Source organism: Brassica rapa, chromosome A03, assembly GCF_000309985.2.
Source record: "Brassica rapa cultivar Chiifu-401-42 chromosome A03, CAAS_Brap_v3.01, whole genome shotgun sequence".
Lineage (NCBI taxonomy): Eukaryota > Viridiplantae > Streptophyta > Magnoliopsida > Brassicales > Brassicaceae > Brassica > Brassica rapa.
In genome coordinates, this window is record NC_024797.2 from 30,502,397 (window position 1) to 30,519,819 (window position 17,423).

General features: G+C 40.8%; 4 protein-coding genes across 4 annotated transcripts; 3 read left to right on the top strand and 1 right to left on the bottom strand.

The window, feature by feature from the left end:
• The first annotated feature begins 185 nt into the window (after positions 1-185).
• Positions 186-9,142, top strand: LOC117132876 (protein CROWDED NUCLEI 4). Its single transcript, XM_033288274.1, has 2 exons — positions 186-2,756; positions 8,150-9,142. Exons 1-2 carry the CDS (start codon positions 567-569, stop codon positions 8,915-8,917), a joined length of 2,958 nt encoding a protein of 985 aa, XP_033144165.1. The 5' UTR covers positions 186-566; the 3' UTR covers positions 8,918-9,142.
• Positions 9,143-9,175: 33 nt separating this feature from the next.
• On the bottom strand, positions 9,176-10,375 carry LOC103862248. The gene is made up of 5 exons (XM_009139951.3): positions 10,121-10,375; positions 9,907-10,043; positions 9,709-9,826; positions 9,452-9,532; positions 9,176-9,358 (listed from the first exon to the last, which is right to left on the bottom strand). Exons 1-5 carry the CDS (start codon positions 10,313-10,315, stop codon positions 9,290-9,292), a joined length of 600 nt encoding a protein of 199 aa, XP_009138199.2. The 5' UTR covers positions 10,316-10,375; the 3' UTR covers positions 9,176-9,289.
• Positions 10,376-10,553: 178 nt separating this feature from the next.
• On the top strand, positions 10,554-14,375 carry LOC103862250 (protein EXECUTER 1, chloroplastic). The gene is made up of 12 exons (XM_009139953.3): positions 10,554-11,010; positions 11,082-11,198; positions 11,285-11,350; positions 11,461-11,567; positions 11,706-11,790; positions 11,960-12,676; positions 12,751-12,874; positions 13,068-13,237; positions 13,498-13,572; positions 13,663-13,755; positions 13,847-13,986; positions 14,067-14,375. The coding sequence occupies exons 1-11, from the start codon at positions 10,588-10,590 to the stop codon at positions 13,937-13,939; spliced, it is 2,070 nt and encodes a 689-aa protein (XP_009138201.1). The 5' UTR covers positions 10,554-10,587; the 3' UTR covers positions 13,940-13,986; positions 14,067-14,375.
• Positions 14,376-14,432: 57 nt separating this feature from the next.
• On the top strand, positions 14,433-17,119 carry LOC103862289. Its single transcript, XM_033287454.1, has 6 exons — positions 14,433-14,464; positions 14,551-14,635; positions 14,696-15,726; positions 15,847-15,914; positions 15,966-16,714; positions 16,781-17,119. Exons 1-6 carry the CDS (start codon positions 14,433-14,435, stop codon positions 17,117-17,119), a joined length of 2,304 nt encoding a protein of 767 aa, XP_033143345.1.
• Positions 17,120-17,423: the final 304 nt, after the last annotated feature.

Sequence of the window (17,423 nt, forward strand, 5' to 3'; positions counted from 1 at the left end):
TCTTCTAGTGTTGTCTGATGATGAGGGAAGCGATGATGCTGAAGACAAAAGAAACTTCTTAAATTACAAGTTCCTAATGTGATGGCCAAGAGGCCAAAGACTTGACATTGAATAAATAGAAGATTGACGTATCATCTCAATAGTGCTCGTCTCTTATACGACAAGTATTACAAGCTTATGTTGGATTAAGCTTGAAAGAAAAGGGAACTTGAGAAATAAGTTAAAGACCTAATCGTACCGAGTTATGGAAATTAGGAATATTAATATGTTTAGGAGGAGTTATCTAGATATATTACCTAATAGGATTAGGAGTTATTAATCTCTATATAAGAAGATGCAAGAGTGTTGCATAACTTATGGTTTAGAGATTGAGAGATTGTGAGCTTAAGGTTTTTGAGTTATTTTTCCTTAAGATAATAAGAGAGTTATTCTTATTTGTGATTGAGTTCTTGAGATTTCTAAACTATATTTGGTATCAGAGCAACAGGTTAGATACTGGATCTGTAATAAGTTTCTTTTGCTCAAACCCTAATTTCGGACTTCAACAAACATCACGGCTAACTATTATGGTTATGGGGGCGAATGTATTCAAGTTAGACTCGCCTAAGTCTGACACGGATAAAGAGATGACGACGATGAGTAAGGTTGCGGTTCAATCTCAGATAACCCTCTTACATCGCAAATCAAAGAAGAAGAAGAAGAAGAAGCACAAGAGGATATCTGGTGGTGATGAGATAGTAAAAACTAAAAGCTCCAAAGTTAATCGACGTCATGAGAAAGCACTCATTAACAGTGATGATTACGGTGCTAAGAGAGATCAGGGAAAGAGAAGGCGTGTTGATTCTGATGTGGGAAATACAACACACAAACCTAGGAAGAAAAATAGTATGCTTGCAATGATTGCGATTAAATGTGGTGTACAGTTAACCACCAGTGAGAGAATGGCTGAAGACTTCGAGAAACTGACAGGAGGGATACTACTCTCTAGGAACGAAGACGGCTTGGTTTTCTACCGAGGAAAGAATTTTTTGTCACGAGAAATAGATGAGGCATTGGTGGAGCAAGAAAAACTTGTAAGGAGTTTACAAGAAGAAGAAGAGGCACGTTTAGAAGAAGGATCATCGGCCCTGATTGTCATAAGTACTGAACCTAGTAATGAACTTGTTTATGCTGGTACTCTTGGTAAAACACGTGACTTGACAAGTAAGTGGGGAATGAATCTGAACGATGGTCACCATGCAGAAGAAGTGAAACACGAGGTTAAAGAACTGAGGCATAAGAATCTTGTCAGGAAGCTGGAAAAGAAATTTGTTATTGCTGAGAGAAAGCTATTAAAAGCTGAACGTGGTTTGGTTAAAGTGGAAGAGTACCTACAGCCAGCAGAGCAGAGAGCAGACATAGAAAGCATAACTGGTGAAGAGAGGTTTATATGCCGCAAGCGTGGTTCGAATATGAAAGCTTTCTTGCTTATAGGTAGGCGAGGAGTGTTTAATGGCACGGTTGAGAACATGCATTTGCACTGGAAATACGGAGAACTGGTCAAAAGGAAGGCTTTAGCACGTTCCATTAAACTCCAACGACACGAGGGATGTATAAAAGAAACTTTGGCAATGCATGCAAGAGCAGAACGGATGGGAGTTGAAACTGAACTTATGGAGAAAATAGAAGACTTCAGGAGAGTGAAGAAGCTTCTGACTTATGTGAGATTCGAGCCTGTTTCTTCAAGAAAAACATTGTTACCTTCAAGAGAGCAGATGAGAACAAAGGAACTATTATTAGAAAAACACTTAGAGGAAAACGAGGAACAGAAGGTAAGTGTGTTGTCGTGTATGCATATCTTGAGATATACTCGCACTGAAGTAGAAAGTGAGAGAGTAAAGCTCAACAGAGTCGCTGAGACTAAGGGATTTGCGCATGACTTGGAAGATCAACTAAGAGAATTGGAAAAGAAAGAAACGGACATAACAGAGTTGTCTTGTAATCATGACGAGGAGGCAGAGGAGGAAGAGAAAAAGATGATACAAAAATATCATAAAGATAATGGATGTGAACAATCCCAGTTCCCAATCCTCTGTCAATCTTGCTTTTGTGACAATCTTTACTTGAGAATGGTAATAGCAGATTATAAGATAGAATGCAAGGTACGTACACGGTTCTTTACGGTGTTTAGGTGGCAGCCTAGCCGGACTGAGAGATACAAGAAACCAGACATATGTCAGACTTACTCCAAGTTGAAGAACAGATGCCAAGTCTGTCTTCTGGATCTTGAGAAAGGTCTTCCTGTTCAGGTCAGTGACACGGCATTCAACATTACTACTCACGGGAAAGAGAAGCACTTTAGTGCTACAGAGGAAGATATCAATCATAAGTCAACTATACTGGAGAATGAGAAGGATCAACTTAGAAAGTTATACTTAGAGGACTTGAGGGGTCAAAATCTTCAACGGTTGGCTGCATCAGATGGATTGTCGATGGAGAAAACTAAATTTCAAGTTGAGAGTAAACACAGTAATGGAAAAAAAGAAGAGTTACGAGAAAAAACAGAGTACGTTACACGAGAGGTTTTCTCAATGTATCTCATGAGAGAGCATGAAGAACTTGTGAATAAAATGGTGGAGGAACATTCAAAGTGGCTTACTAAGATACAGCATGAACGAGTTGACCTCGTGTTGGGCATTGAGATGCAGAAAAGAGAGTTCGGGTATTGTATTAAAGACAAACGGGAAGAATTTAAAAATTCTTCAAGGGAGAGAGTGGTAAGATCAGAGATCGGATCTACCGGAAATCGCTAGTATTATTGATAACCCATGTCAAGTATTACAACTGAGAGACTCTATCACCTGAGATCTCTACCTACTCTATCACCTGAGTAGTACTAAGCACATGAGCTCAGTTTACAATTGTAATTTCTCGATAACCGTCTAACAGACTCCAAGCTAGTATTTATACTAATATACAAGCACGTGTTATTATTTATTCTTGTTTTAAACTTCAGACGTCCTTGCCTTCGTCCTGCTTCTCTTTCATCCCTCTATCTCCTTTGAATCTTCTCCTCTCATATGTATGCTTGTACCTATCAATACTCCCCCCATTAACAGCAAGCTTGCCCTCAAGCTTGTAATCTGGAAAATGACATACGAAGTCGCTCATACACATCCAAGAATTGTCATGCTCCGGAGAATTCTTCCACCGGACCAACAACTCCACCCCATCATCCATCCCGACGCGAGACGCAATCACTTCCTCAGGTTCCATGATTATATTCTCCAAATCCGTACATGATGGAGGAATCTCCTGGAGTAACTGGTTCTGACCCAACGCCGCTTTCAACTGTGAAATGTGAAATACCGGATGAATTTTAGATCCTTCTGGTAACCGTAAGCGGTACGCTACCTTACCCACACGTTCCAAAATCTCATACGGCCCAAAGAACTTCGCAGCCAACTTCTGACAGTAGCGTTTGACGACTGTGTTTTGTCGAAATGGTTTTAACTTGAGGTACACGGCATCCCCCACAGCAAACTGAAGATCCCGTCTATGCTTATCTGCTTGTGACTTCATCTGAGACTGAGCACGAGCCAAGTGGAGACGAATCTGAACCAACATAGCATCTCGTTCCTGTAACGCCGCTTCCAAGTCAAAATTCTTAGTTGAGCCCGTTTCAAACCGTAGCAGCTGCGGCGGTTCTCTCCCATACACAATCTGAAACGGAGTAGCCTTAAGCGACGTATGAAAAGACGTATTGTACCACAACTCTGACCATGACAGGAACTTAAACCAAGTCTTAGGATGTCCAGACGCGAAACAGCGTAAATAGGTCTCCATACAACGGTTAAGGACCTCTGTCTGACCATCTGTTTGTGGATGAAACGCTGTACTGTACTTCAACTTGGTACCTGATAGACGAAACAAGTCTTTCCAAAAGTTGCTCAAAAAAATATGATCACGGTCTGAGACAATGGACTTGGGAAAACCATGAAGACGAACAATCTCTGTCATGAATTTACTCGCGACGTCCACTGCTGTGAACGGATGCTTCAATCTCACAAAATGACCATACTTACTCAGACGATCTACCACCACCATAATCACATTCATACCTTGCGAAGTAGGTAATCCTTCCACGAAATCCATCGAGACGTCTTCCCACACGCGGAGGGGTATTGGCAGAGGCTGTAACAAGCCTGCTGGAGTTAGGGTCGAATACTTATGGGTCTGACATACACCACATTCTGATACATACTTCTGAACCGTTTTATATAATCCTTCCCAATGAAACATAGTCTGTACGCGTTTGACGGTCTTAAGAACCTCTGAATGACCACCCACCTTTCCGTCATGACACTCAAACAATATAAGAGGAATCCATTGCGACTGTTTTGGTAAGACCAGCCTCTGGTTGTACCATAATCTATCATTGATCACTCTGAAATGTGGGTTAGCTGATTCGCCTTTTCGGACTGCTACAATTAGCTTCTGCAACTCTGTGTCTTCCGCAATTTCTCTGTAAATGTCCTCGACCTGAATCACCGACGGAACAGTCAATGCCAAACATAGTGAGCTGCCCTGTATCATATGGTCGTTCTCAATTCTTGAAAGACCATCCGCCGCCTTGTTATCACAACCTGGCTTATATAAGATCTCGAAATCATAGCCCAAAAGTTTCGTAAGCCACTTCTGATACTCCATGTTGACCTCTCGCTGTTCCAACAGATACTTTAAGCTCTGTTGATCTGTGTGTACCACAAACTTCCTTCCTAACAGATAATGCTTCCATTTTTGTACTGCCATTACTACCGCCATCAGTTCTCTTTCATAAGCTGGTTTTAACCTTTCCCGTGGAGTAAGACCATGGCTAAAAAACGCAATGGGTCGCTTATCTTGCATCAGTACTGCTCCCACTCCAAATCCTGATGCATCTGTCTCAATCACGAATGTTTTCTCAAAATTCGGTAAAGCCAGCACAGGTGTTGAGGTCATTGCTTTTTTAAGTTGCTCAAATGATTCCTGCGACGCCTTTGACCATAAGAACCCTTCTTTCTTTAACAATTCAGTTAGGGGTCTTGCGATGGTTCCATATCCCTGCACATATCTTCGATAATACCCTGTAAGACCCAAGAAGCCTCTTAACTGCTTTACTGTTTTTGGTGTCGACCATTCCTTCATACACTTCGTTTTACATGCGTCCGTAGCTACACCCTCTCTTGATATAATATGTCTCAAATATTCCACCTGTGATAACCCAAATGAACATTTCTTCTTGTTTGCCTATAACTTCTGTTCTGCCAAAATTGATAACACAATACGCAAGTGCTGTTCATGTTCTTCTGCATTTCGACTGTAAATTAGCACATCATCGAAGAAAACCAAGACGAACTTGCATAAGTAAGGACGAAATATTGAGTTCATCAGAGCTTGGAAGGTTACGGGCGCATTAGTGAGTCCAAAGGGCATCACTAGAAATTCATAATGGCCTTCCACCGTGCGAAACGCAGTCTTCTCAACATCGCTGTCCTTCATTCGTATCTGATGATATCCCGCCCTTAAATCGATCTTAGAGAAGATTGTAGCACCATGTAACTCGTCCAATAGCATATCAATCACCGGTATTGGAAATTTGTCAGGTACAGTCACTTTGTTCAAAGCCCTATAGTCGATACAAAATCGCCAAGAACCATCTTTTTTTTTTGACTAAGAGAACGGGGCTTGAAAACGGACTAGTACTTGCTCTGATAATCCCTGCTTGCAACATCTCACCAACCATCTTCTCCATTTCTACTTTAGTTGCGTGAGGGTATCTGTAGGGACGCACAGAGATTGCAGACACGCCTGGATGTAAGTTTATTGAGTGATCATAGCCTCTAAAAGGTGGTAACCCAGTTGGTAGGGCAAAAACGTGATCAAACTCATCCAAGACGGCCTGCAGCTTTTTCGGAATTTCTGGAATGGTGGTAGTTACCTCGCTTGCTGATAACAGGAACTCTTCTCTTCTTCCCATATCAGCATTAAAGATAGGGGTCAGTGACTTAAAAGAGAGTGAAGAACAATGCAAGTTTGGATCTCCATGGACTGTCACTTTGTTGCCTTGATGCACAAAGGACATCTCTTGCGTTTTCCAATCTACTTCGCATTTTTCCAGGGTCTCCAGCCACTGAACTCCTAAAATAACATCAACCATTCCCAATTCCAAAGCTATGAATTCTGAGGTGAATTCAGTATCTGCTAGGTTGAATGTAACAGACTTACACACTCCTGTACCGTTGACTGTTACTCTGTTACCTAGCAGGACGTCGAGGCTCTTATCTACACAAATTTTCAGCTTAAGCCTCTGCACCGTATCAGGTGTGATGAAGTTATGGGAAGCTCCACTGTCAATCATGATGATCACACTGCTGTTGTTGATCTTCCCATATAGCTTCGTTGTTTTCGGGGATTGTTTTCCCAAAAATGAGTTGAGAGAAAGTACTCTCATTTCCTTTGCTGGCGTATAGACTATCGTTTCTTCCTCTGACTCCTCTTCTTCATCCAAGACCTCCATGTCCATTCCATTCACTATCGTTATAACCCGGAGCTCCTTGTTTGGACATATGTGAGCCCGTGTCCAACCATTAGCGCCACATTTGAAACATATGAACTCCTTCCTCATTCTATCCAACTCCTCCTTAGTATGTTTCAGCCGCGGACGCAGATTTGCAACCGGTGTGATACTGTCATCTTTTTTTTTATGAGTAATTGTTGTTTGCGTTTTCTTGTTACTAGCGTCGTGCCAATGTCGTTGTGAATTGTATCCAGATGATGATTTCAATGTATTCGACTGCGACTGACTTTGATAACGAGTTCCTCCTGTGCTAACCACTTTACAGAAGGCGCTTGTTTCCATTCTCAAGACTGCTGCAATGTGACTCTCCAGACCTTTCGGCTCTTTCATTCTGATGACTTCCTTCATCTCTTGTGTGAGCCCGTTGTAGAAGATCTTGATCAGGAACTCATCAGTTAATCCCGGAACCAACTCTGATAACTCTTCAAACTCTGATACATAATCAGCTACTGACCCTGTCTGTTTGAGTGCAATGAGACGGCTTGCTGGTTCTTCTTCAATAGACTCAGTGAATCTCAATACCAGTTTCTCTTTGAACTCTTGCCAATTCTGAAAACCACTCCGCTTTAGCTCCCACCCAAACCATTTCTTAACACATCCTTCTAAACTTAACGCCACCAATTCCAGTTTCTCCATATCTTCATATCTCCCGATACTAAACCATCGCTCAACATTTGTGATCCACACGTATGGTTGCTTGCCAGAGAACACAGGCATTGGGATTTTTTTCAACATTGAGTCTCTAGTATCCAAATTCATATTCCCAGATCGATAACCTAGCGAGTGTTCTTCCCGATTTCGTTCCCAGTGTCGAGAATGTACCTGATCGCGTGAGGAACTTGGCTGCGAATGTTGTTGTTGATTTCGTAATGGATCGAGACGCTCTAGGATTTGTCGCATCGCGTTAAGCTCCTGATTCGTCTTCTCCTGAGTACTCTCCATCTCCTTCATAGCTCGATTGAGTCTCGAGTATCCTCCTCTCAGAAAATCCACCGTCATATCAGATTCTTCGACCTCAAATTCGTCTTCCGAACCGATCATCGTACTCTCCGATATAACCTTCGCCTTCGACATCGCTCGGACTCTCCGACTCCAATCGAATACCTCACCCGTCGACGTTCACCGTAAACTGTGATCGCAACGTAACCTTCGTCTTGCGATCGGCAGAAATCGTAACTACCACCGCCGCGTGAGCTCGAATCAGTTTCACCGCACCAATTGGTAAGATCAGAGATCGGATCTACCGGAAATCGCTAGTATTATTGATAACCAATGTCAAGAATTACAACTGAGAGACTCTATCACCTGAGATCTCTACCTACTCTATCACCTGAGTAGTACTAAGCACATGAGCTCAGTTTACAATTGTAATTTCTCGATAACCGTCTAACAGACTCCAAGCTAGTATTTATACTAATGTACAAGCACGTGTTATTATTTATTCTTGTTTTAAAATTCAGACGTCCTTGCCTTCGTCCTGCTTCTCTTTCATCCCTCTATCTCCTTTGAATCTTCTCCTCTCATATGTATGCTTGTACCTATCAGAGAGAGAAGTTTTCTGAGCAAGAGAAGTTGGAAGAGGAGAATATACAGTCTCTCAAATTAGTAAAGAAAGAACACGCCCAAGTGGAACTTAAGAGGCTAGAGAATCTAAAAGTTGAAATCGATATCTCCACTGAAGTTTTTAAATGGGAGATGGTAGTGAGTTTCGACATGAGTAATCTGGATGGAATGGATAATTATAGTATGATACATACACCAATGGAATATGGGTTGAAACTATCAAAGTCTAAAGTTGAAAGACACAGTGATGCTGCAAGATACATGAGGAATGTCGGCTGTCATAAGGCCAGACCGGAGCTATCTTGCTGTGTAATGATGATAAGACGAGATATGCAAAGATTCGAAGCGTTTCGTAGAACTGCGATGAAGATACATGCAACTACTGAGATACCAATTGTTGGAGACATTGGTAGAGGTCATAGAACTGACTTGGATGATGGCAAGAGCGTGGCAGGACATATATTTTATGATAATGAAAGATCAATTATGTGGAGTTCAAGCAAACAAGAGATTCTTGTGTTACCGTCATGTGCAGCTGAAGGCATAGCAGGGACTGAAGCTATGGAACAAGCTATATGGCTTCAAGAGATATATTGGCATACACCTGAGAGTGAACAGAGAAGCGATATTGTGATGAAAGCATTTGGGAAACTGAAGCTCAAAGAAATTAGAGGTATTGATGAAGACTTGTCGAAAATGGATTTCAAGCTTAAGGGGGAGAATGTTGGATTAAGCTTGAAAGAAAAGGGAACTTGAGAAATAAGTTAAAGACCTAATCGTACCGAGTTATGGAAATTAGGAATATTAATATGTTTAGGAGGAGTTATCTAGATATATTACCTAATAGGATTAGGAGTTATTAATCTCTATATAAGAAGATGCAAGAGTGTTGCATAACTTATGGTTTAGAGATTGAGAGATTGTGAGCTTAAGGTTTTTGAGTTATTTTTCCTTAAGATAATAAGAGAGTTATTCTTATTCGTGACTGAGTTCTTGAGATTTCTAAACTATAGCTTAGCGTGTCAATAGCAGCAAACAAAGTGGAAAGGATGAAAACAGAGAGCTTACACAATCCTTTTAATACAAAAACAAACTGATCTCGTCTGTTCAATGTACTTGTGATCACATTCACACATCGTCTCTACTCCGATGCTCCAGGAGCAACTGTTCTAGTTCTTCCCTGCGTCGGTCTATCTCCTGTAACAAACAAGGGTCAATCATTTAGAAGCTATCTGAGGAATGTCTTAATAATGATGGACACTACGATAAACTCAAACTATCACTACTTGCCTCAAGATCCTTAACAGCTTGTTCTTTTGAGATTTCCTTCTTCTGTCGAGCACGTTTCAGAAAGCCGATGCATAAAATTCCCTTTCAATCAAAAGGTTTAAACCAAATCAAAACATAGGCGGATCCAAAACCAAAAAGAGATTCGATCAAAAGAAACAGTAAGATGAACTATTCCAAGAATCATATAAGCAAAGACGCAACCACTACATCAACCAAAAACTATTGTGAAGAATAGAACTATGAATGTGACATCTTACTGAAATGAAATAGATAAGACCACAAGCGAGGAGCATGTAGCTAGCAATGTTCTGAAGAAGCAGGAGATCCTTCCTTTGAGTCATATAGTCAGGGAAAGCTCTTGTCATCACAGCCACACTGATACAAAGCAAACCAATATATATAATCTTTACACCAACCAAACAATTGTCTCTTTCTTGAGCTCCTCAGTTACTTACAAAATCTGAAGCATTCCTCTCCCAGCCCAGTACTCAAGAACCTTGGAGAATTTCAAAATGAATCCCCACTCTGTCTCGGCTAGAACCACAAAACAAGCGATCAACACAGCATAACACCGGAATATTCCATCGAATATCTGCCATGAAACGATTATAAAACAAGCTTCAGAGGACAAACATCAATAGAGAGAGAGAGAGGGGTTACTATTATTACATCGTGGCTGTCGCGGAAGGAGCGAATAGCAGCGAGAACATTAACAACAACGCAGAGAATAGCGACGAGAGAAGTGACGAAGCTGAAACACCTGCAAACAACAAGGAAAGGGTCGGCTCTGTTACTGAGCCGAGATCTTATGGCTTCACCGGAAGGCTCGCCGGTTTCTTCATTGTCCTCTGCCCTCCTCTCCATCTAAAATCTGATTTTCTCTCCGGCGAGGATCCACTGTCTGCTTAGCTCAAAATGATTGATCTTTTTAGCAAGAAAAAAATATCTTTTTTAGGGATAAGTACTGTACTGTGTTCGTTCGTTCGTTCATTGGTTGATTTCTTTTTCAGACATCCGACAAAAGAGTTTGCTTTTTGGTTTGTGTTGTGTAATAATAATATCAGAGAGGAAAAAGACAAAAGCCCATATCAGCCACATAACATTTAAAAAAAGCCTCTCTCTTTCTCCGGCGAGCGATGACTTCCTTATCTACTCCTCCGTCACAAAACCTCGCCTTCTCCGCCGCCGCCACGTTATCCAGACTCGCTCCCGTTAAAAGACCGTTTTACCCTCACCGTCTCTCTGATCATACCTCCCTCTGCCGCTGCTCCTCCGGCGGCAATTCATCCTCTCCTTCTTCCTCCTCCGATGATGATGATGGTAATCCTAGATGGGACGCTGCGATTCAGGATGTTCTCAAGAGCGCCATCAAACGGTTTGATTCGGTTATGAGCTGGTACGGCAATCAGGATAAGGATGCTGGAGACGGCGTCGTTTCCGGTGGGCAAGGATGGGGGGATGATATCAAGAAGGAGGAGGAAAGTGAATGGGATTGGGAGCGGTGGAAGAAGCATTTCGAACGTATTGATGATCAAGACCGTCTTCTCTCCCTCCTAAAGGTATAAACTTTCTGTGAGAACAATCATTGTTGGAGAAAATGTTAGTAAGATTTTTGTAATTTTGGGTACAGTCTCAATTGAATGGAGCCGTTAAACGAGAAGACTATGAAGATGCTGCGAGGCTCAAGGTGGCAATTGCAGCTGCATCTACAAATGACGCTGTTGGCAGAGTCATGTCCAGCTTCAATGTATAGATTCTGTTTTGTTAGACTGTGAATCATAGTGTCTCTTGTTTCGTTTATTTCTGAAAGATGATGTTCTTCCTATGTGGTAGAGAGCTGTTCTTGAAGAGCGTTACAAGGATGCAGTATACTTACGAGACAAAGCTGGTGCTGGGTTGGTGAGCTTGTTATTTGTTTTTTTTTTCTATATGAGTGTTAATTGTGGTTTAGTATCTCCTTAGTGTAGAGAGCTTTTGTTACATTCTTCTTGTTTTTGTTCTCTATATAGGTAGGTTGGTGGTCGGGTATTTCGGAAGATGTCAAAGATCCTTTTGGTCTTATTGTTCAAATCACCGCTGAACATGGGAGATATGTGGCAAGAAGTTATAATCCTCGGTAATAACTTTCTAATCCATCTTCTTAGTTAATCAATTCATCTCTGGCAGTGATGTTTTGTGTATCAAAAAGACTAATTTCTCTAGGCCATTTGCTGTTTTGAAAAACTGCTTTATATGAAAATCCTTTCACTCTCAGGCAGCTTAGTACATCTGCTGTGGGTGGTGCTCCTCTTTTTGAAATCTTTCTGACACTTGATGGAAAAGGGAACTACAAAAAACAGGTTTTTCCTCATCTTAATCCTATCTAGTTACTGTCTACTTTGAGTAATTGTGGTATTCATTGGAAGATGACGTTTAAGTAGATAGCAAATTGTAATTTGGCTCATGACCTATTTGATGTTCAAATTGGAGTTATATTTTTTTTCCTTTTTGGATATATGCTTCTTTCAGGCTGTGTACTTAAAATGGAAGGAGATTTTTCCAGACCTTCCAACTATGCCTACCAGAACTCTGAATACTCCCAGGCTTTTGACTCCACCTGTATGGAAAAGAGATGCAGGTAATCTTGCCGTCGAGCCTAGTGATGATGAAGAAGAAAGTGTCAACTCAGACGACGATTCTGATCTCCTTGATGAATCTTCTGGTTTCCAGACTTTCCTGCGAGATATGATCCCTGGAGTCAAAGTCAAGGTTATGAAAGTGAACTCCCCTGGAAAGGGAAAGGTGGACAAAGACTTCATCTCAAAAGTTATTGAGCAGATAGCTGATGATGAAGAGAGTGATTTTGATATAGAAGATATAGTTGTGGAACAAGAAACTAAGGCTGAAACCGATGATATTGAATTGGAATCTGTGACTGATGAAGTCATTGACAGCAACGGAGTGAAGGAAATAGCAGTTAAGTTTGTGATAAGTGATATTGTTGATAGACTTTCTGGAAACCAACCTCTTAGAGAGTCGCTTAGATCCCCTGCCAATCTTGAATCTGTGGAGAAGTCTTCGTTTTATCTTCGGTTAGAGAAGGATGTAAACGCACAAGAAGAGTCCAAGGGTGTGGAAGGTACATTAGTTGGTGGAAAAGGCAACCGCCAAAGCAGACGCAGGGTTGATAACATTATGGTTGATCTGGCTAAATCCATTGAGAAAGAGAAGAAGATTTCTGTCAAGGTTTGTTTTGCTGTGTGTGTTTTGGCTATATTGTGTTCCTTCTTGTTTCTTAGTCTAGAAACTTTGCTTTGCAGATGCTTAAGGAGGTTGGGGAGCTGTTAAGCCTCACTCTCAGCCAGGCTCAAAACCGTCAACAGTTGTCTGGTTTGACTAAGTTCCGTCGCATTGATGTGACACCATCGCTAGATCCTCTAAATGGTGAGTGAATAAATTGATAGAACTTGAAAAATGGAAATGGGTTCTACAGTTGATATGGCTCGTTCAGCTGTTATAAGTTACATTCTTTTTGTGACTAATGGGTTGGTGCAGCCCTTCCCTATGAGTATATTTTTGTTTTTTCACATCAACTCTCATTATGGAATGGATTCTGAAAATGACCATCTCTGTCCAGGGCTATATATTGGAGCACATGGGCTGTATACATCAGAAGTAATTCATTTAAAACGCAAATTTGGGCAGTGGAAAAGTGGAAAGGAGTCTAAGAAGCCAAAGGATATTGAGTTTTATGAATATGTCGAAGCTGTGAAATTAACTGGAGACCCTTATGTACCTGCTGGGAAGGTTAGTTTCTTTGTTTGTTCTAGTATATGAGGTATTAGCACAAATATGAAAACTTAGTTTAAATGGTCAGTGGAAAGAGCTTGTGCCTGCTTACAGTAGTTGAAGGTCGAACCTAATAGAAGAATGAAATAACATATTACATTACCAATCTGATAAGAGAAGCTGTTAGGTTCATGGTTCCTTCGTTTACTTTTATGCTACACAAAAAAAGGAAAGGTCATAATGGCTGGCCTTATAAAAGTGGCATCTGATGATGATAGGTAGCATTTCGCGCAAAGATTGGGAGACGTTATGAGCTTCCACATAGAGGTCTCATCCCTGAAGAATTTGGAGTGGTATGCTTAGAACACTATCCAAATTTGTCGTTGAGCTCTGCTTTTTGTTAGAGTTCTATTTGTGTAGCTTCATAATGGAGTTAATTACAGATTGCTAGATACAAAGGACAAGGTAGGCTTGCAGATCCCGGATTTCGTAATCCAAGATGGGTAGATGGCGAGCTTGTTATCATGGATGGCAAGGTTCCTCTCTTTATCTCTCACCAACTTGTTGATGATCCAAACTCAAATGTTTTGTGTGATATGTTTGTTGAATTGTGTGGTATTGATGCAGTATGTTAAAGGAGGGCCTGTCGTTGGATTTGTCTACTGGGCACCTGAATATCACTTTGTGATGTTCTTCAACCGCCTGAAGCTTCAAGCCTAGTGCCTTTTTTTTTGTCTTCTCGTGCTACAATCAAGAGTTTTCGTCTGGTAAGTGTACTCTCCTCTATGCATAGTAGATATGAAGTCGGTACTCAGAAAGGTGATTGGAGTGGTTTCAATATTTGCAGATTCATGGAATCAACTTATGCCTAAGATAAGATTATCTTTCTGGACCAGTAATGAGCTTGGCTTAAGGCACCTAGATTACGCCAAAGGATTAACACGGCAGAGTATGTGATCATGCAGTGAAGTAGTCGGTTTCTGAGAAATTTTGTCAGAAAAGAAACTGGATTGTAAGGTTGGAGAAGTAACTATAGATATGTGTAAATTTAATGTATGTTCACTTCTCAGAGATTCCTACTCGGATGTAAACATGATAAAGAGTTGTTCTAATGTACATTTTCAGTCTATACAACGCATGAATCTTGGTCTTGTTAGATGTCTTTTGTTGCAACAACTGGAAAAGAAGACAAGCTTATAATATGTGGATTCCAATGGGGAGAAACATCAAAGGAAACGATTGCTCGTAGAGTTTTATCATTCATCACACAGAAAGAAAAGAAAAAAATTCAAAATAACATAACGTTTCACAACGCTATCCGGTCCCGACAGGCTCAAAACTCTATCCGGTCCCGACAGGCTCAAAACTCTATCAGGGAGATTCGTTGTTCAGATGGGAGGACTGTCACTAGTCAAGGTGAAATAGGTAGAGAGGTTTTTCTCAGAGTTTCTCAATCAGAATCCTGCAAACTATCAGGGTACTACTACAGAAGAGTTGGAAAATCTGCTTGGGTTCAGATGTTCTTTGGAAGATTGTAGGAAGTTGGAGGAAGATGTCTCAGAGGAGGAAATTCGAAAAGTGTTGTTTGCAATGCCTTCTAACAAATCTCTGGGACCAGATGGGTATCCTTGTGAGTTTTTTAAAACCTCTTGGCCTATTATAGCTCAAGATTTCACAGTGGCAGTTCAGTCTGTTTTTAGATTTGGATTCATGCCTAAGGGGATTAACTCTACAATCCTAGCTCTGGTTCCAAAAAGGATTGACTCTATGGAGATGCGTGACTACCGTCCTATTGCCTGTTGTAATGTGCTTTACAAGGTGATATCGAAGCTCTTAGCTAATAGACTCAAAGTGCTTCTACCTAGAATCATCTCTGCGCATCAATCTGCGTTTGTTCAAGGTAGGCTCTTGATGGAGAATGTATTATTAGCTACTGAGCTGGTAAAAGAGTATCACAAGGAGGATATCTCTCCTCGTTGCTTGATGAAAATTGATATATCCAAGGCGTTTGATTCGGTCCAGTGGTCGTTTGTGTTGAAGAGTTTGGAAGCAATAGGAGTACCAAGGAAGTTTATACACTGGATTAACCTCTGTATATCTTCTCCTTCATTCTCAGTGCAAGTGAACGGTGAGCTAGCAGGGTATTTTCAGAGTACAAGAGGATTGAGACAAGGATGTTCCTTGTCCCCTTACCTGTTCGTGTTGTGTATGAATGTCTTATCCCATAAGATTGACAAAGCAGTGTCTGAGAAGAAGTTTAGTTTTCATCCTCGGTGTAAAGCTATAGCATTAACCCATCTCTGCTTTGCTGATGATTTAATGGTCTTTGTGGAAGGGTCTAAGAAGTCTATAGAGGGAGCTCTTTCTGTTTTTGAAGACTTTGCAAATTGGTCGGGGCTCAACATCAGTATAGAAAAATCTACTATCTTCATGGCAGGGGTTTCAACTGAAGAAAGAAGTAGGATACTGAGGAACCTTCCGTTTGCAGTGGGGGAGTTACCTGTAAGGTACTTGGGCCTTCCTCTCATGACTAAGGCAATGAGGAAACATGATTATTTACCACTAGTGGAGAAGATCAGAAGCAGAATAAATACTTGGTCCTGTCGGTTTCTTTCTTATGCTGGTAGAGTGCAGTTGATCAAAGCTGTGCTAATGAGTATTATAAACTTCTGGGCATCAGTGTTTAGATTGCCTAGTAAATGTATTCAAGAGGTGGAATAGCTTTGTGCTTCGTTTTTATGGACAGGACCGGAGCTCAAAACCACGAGAGCCAAGGTAGCTTGGAAGGAAATTTGTAAGCTAAGGAGTGAGGGTGGTTTGGGTATAAGAGCTTTAAAAGAAGTAAATATGGTTCATGGTCTGAAGCTTATATGGAGGATGCTTTCAGGGGATTCATTATGGGGAGTTTGGATAAAGGAAAATCTACTTAAGAGAAAGAGTTTTTGGGAAGTGAAAGAGAATACTCAAGCTGGTTCCTGGATGTGGAAGAAAATGCTAAAACTCAGAGACATTGCTAAAGGGTTTTATAAAAGGGAAATAGGGAATGGTTGTAATACGTCATTCTGGTATGACAACTGGTCTTCTAAAGGTGCTTTCATTGAGATTTTGGGGGAAGGAGGAGTTATAGATATGGGGATCAGTAAGGATGCTACTGTTAAGGAAGCAGTCAATAAAGTTAAAAGGAGAAGAAGACGTTATCGTACAGTGTTGCTTAACGCTATAGAAACGGAATTGCTAATACTGGAAGAGAAGCTGAGTGAAAATGGTGTGGATGGCAGTCTTTGGAGAGGCAAGTCAGGGTTTAAGAGGAAATTTTCAACTAAGGAGACTTGGTTGTTAGTGCGGGAAACTCATGCTCAAAACTACTGGAAAAAAGATATTTGGTTTTCTAAGGCTACTCCAAAATTTGCTTTCATGTCCTGGCTTGCGATGCTTGATCAACTTTCTACGATGGACAGAGTAGCAAGATGGAGTCAGGGAGTGGATGTTATTTGTGTACTTTGCCGGAGAGATGCAGAATCTCGTGATCATTTTTTCTTTGATTGTTCTTATACTTCTCAGATTTGGGAACATCTAATGAGGGGTGTGTTGCGTAATTCTTATACTACAGTTTGGTCTGAGGTGATTGATCTTCTTATTTGGTCTGAGGTGATTGATCTTCTTATGAGGACAGATTGGGATAAGAAGAGATTATTCTGTATAAGGTATGCATTCCAAGCTGCTATACATATGCTTTGGAGGGAACGAAACAAGATTAAGCATGGAGAGACTCCTCTACCTATGGAAGTAGTGAAGAAGCTCTTAGAAAAAGGGATTAGAAACAAGCTGAGTATTCTTAGATATAAAGGAGGCAAGAGAATGGAGAATGCTCTTCAATATTGGTTTAGTACTAGAGTTTAAAATGTAAAGGAGTAAGAGATAGAGTTATATTCAACTAAGGACTACACCATGATGTAAAAAGGCTTTTTTGATGAATCAAATTTAACATTCATTCAAAAAAAAAAAAAAAAAAAAAAGAAAATGGGCAACTCAGGAAGTGGCTGCGACAGGTTGCGGTGGAGGTGGCCGGAGAGTAATAACCATCGGACTGGAGAGAACCAAGACTGTCTCTTCCTCAATCTTCTGAATCTCCTCTTCTACGTTCATTCTTTCTTCTTCTACTACGTCCTCTCCTCTCTGGTGACAATGATTTGCATTTCTTCTT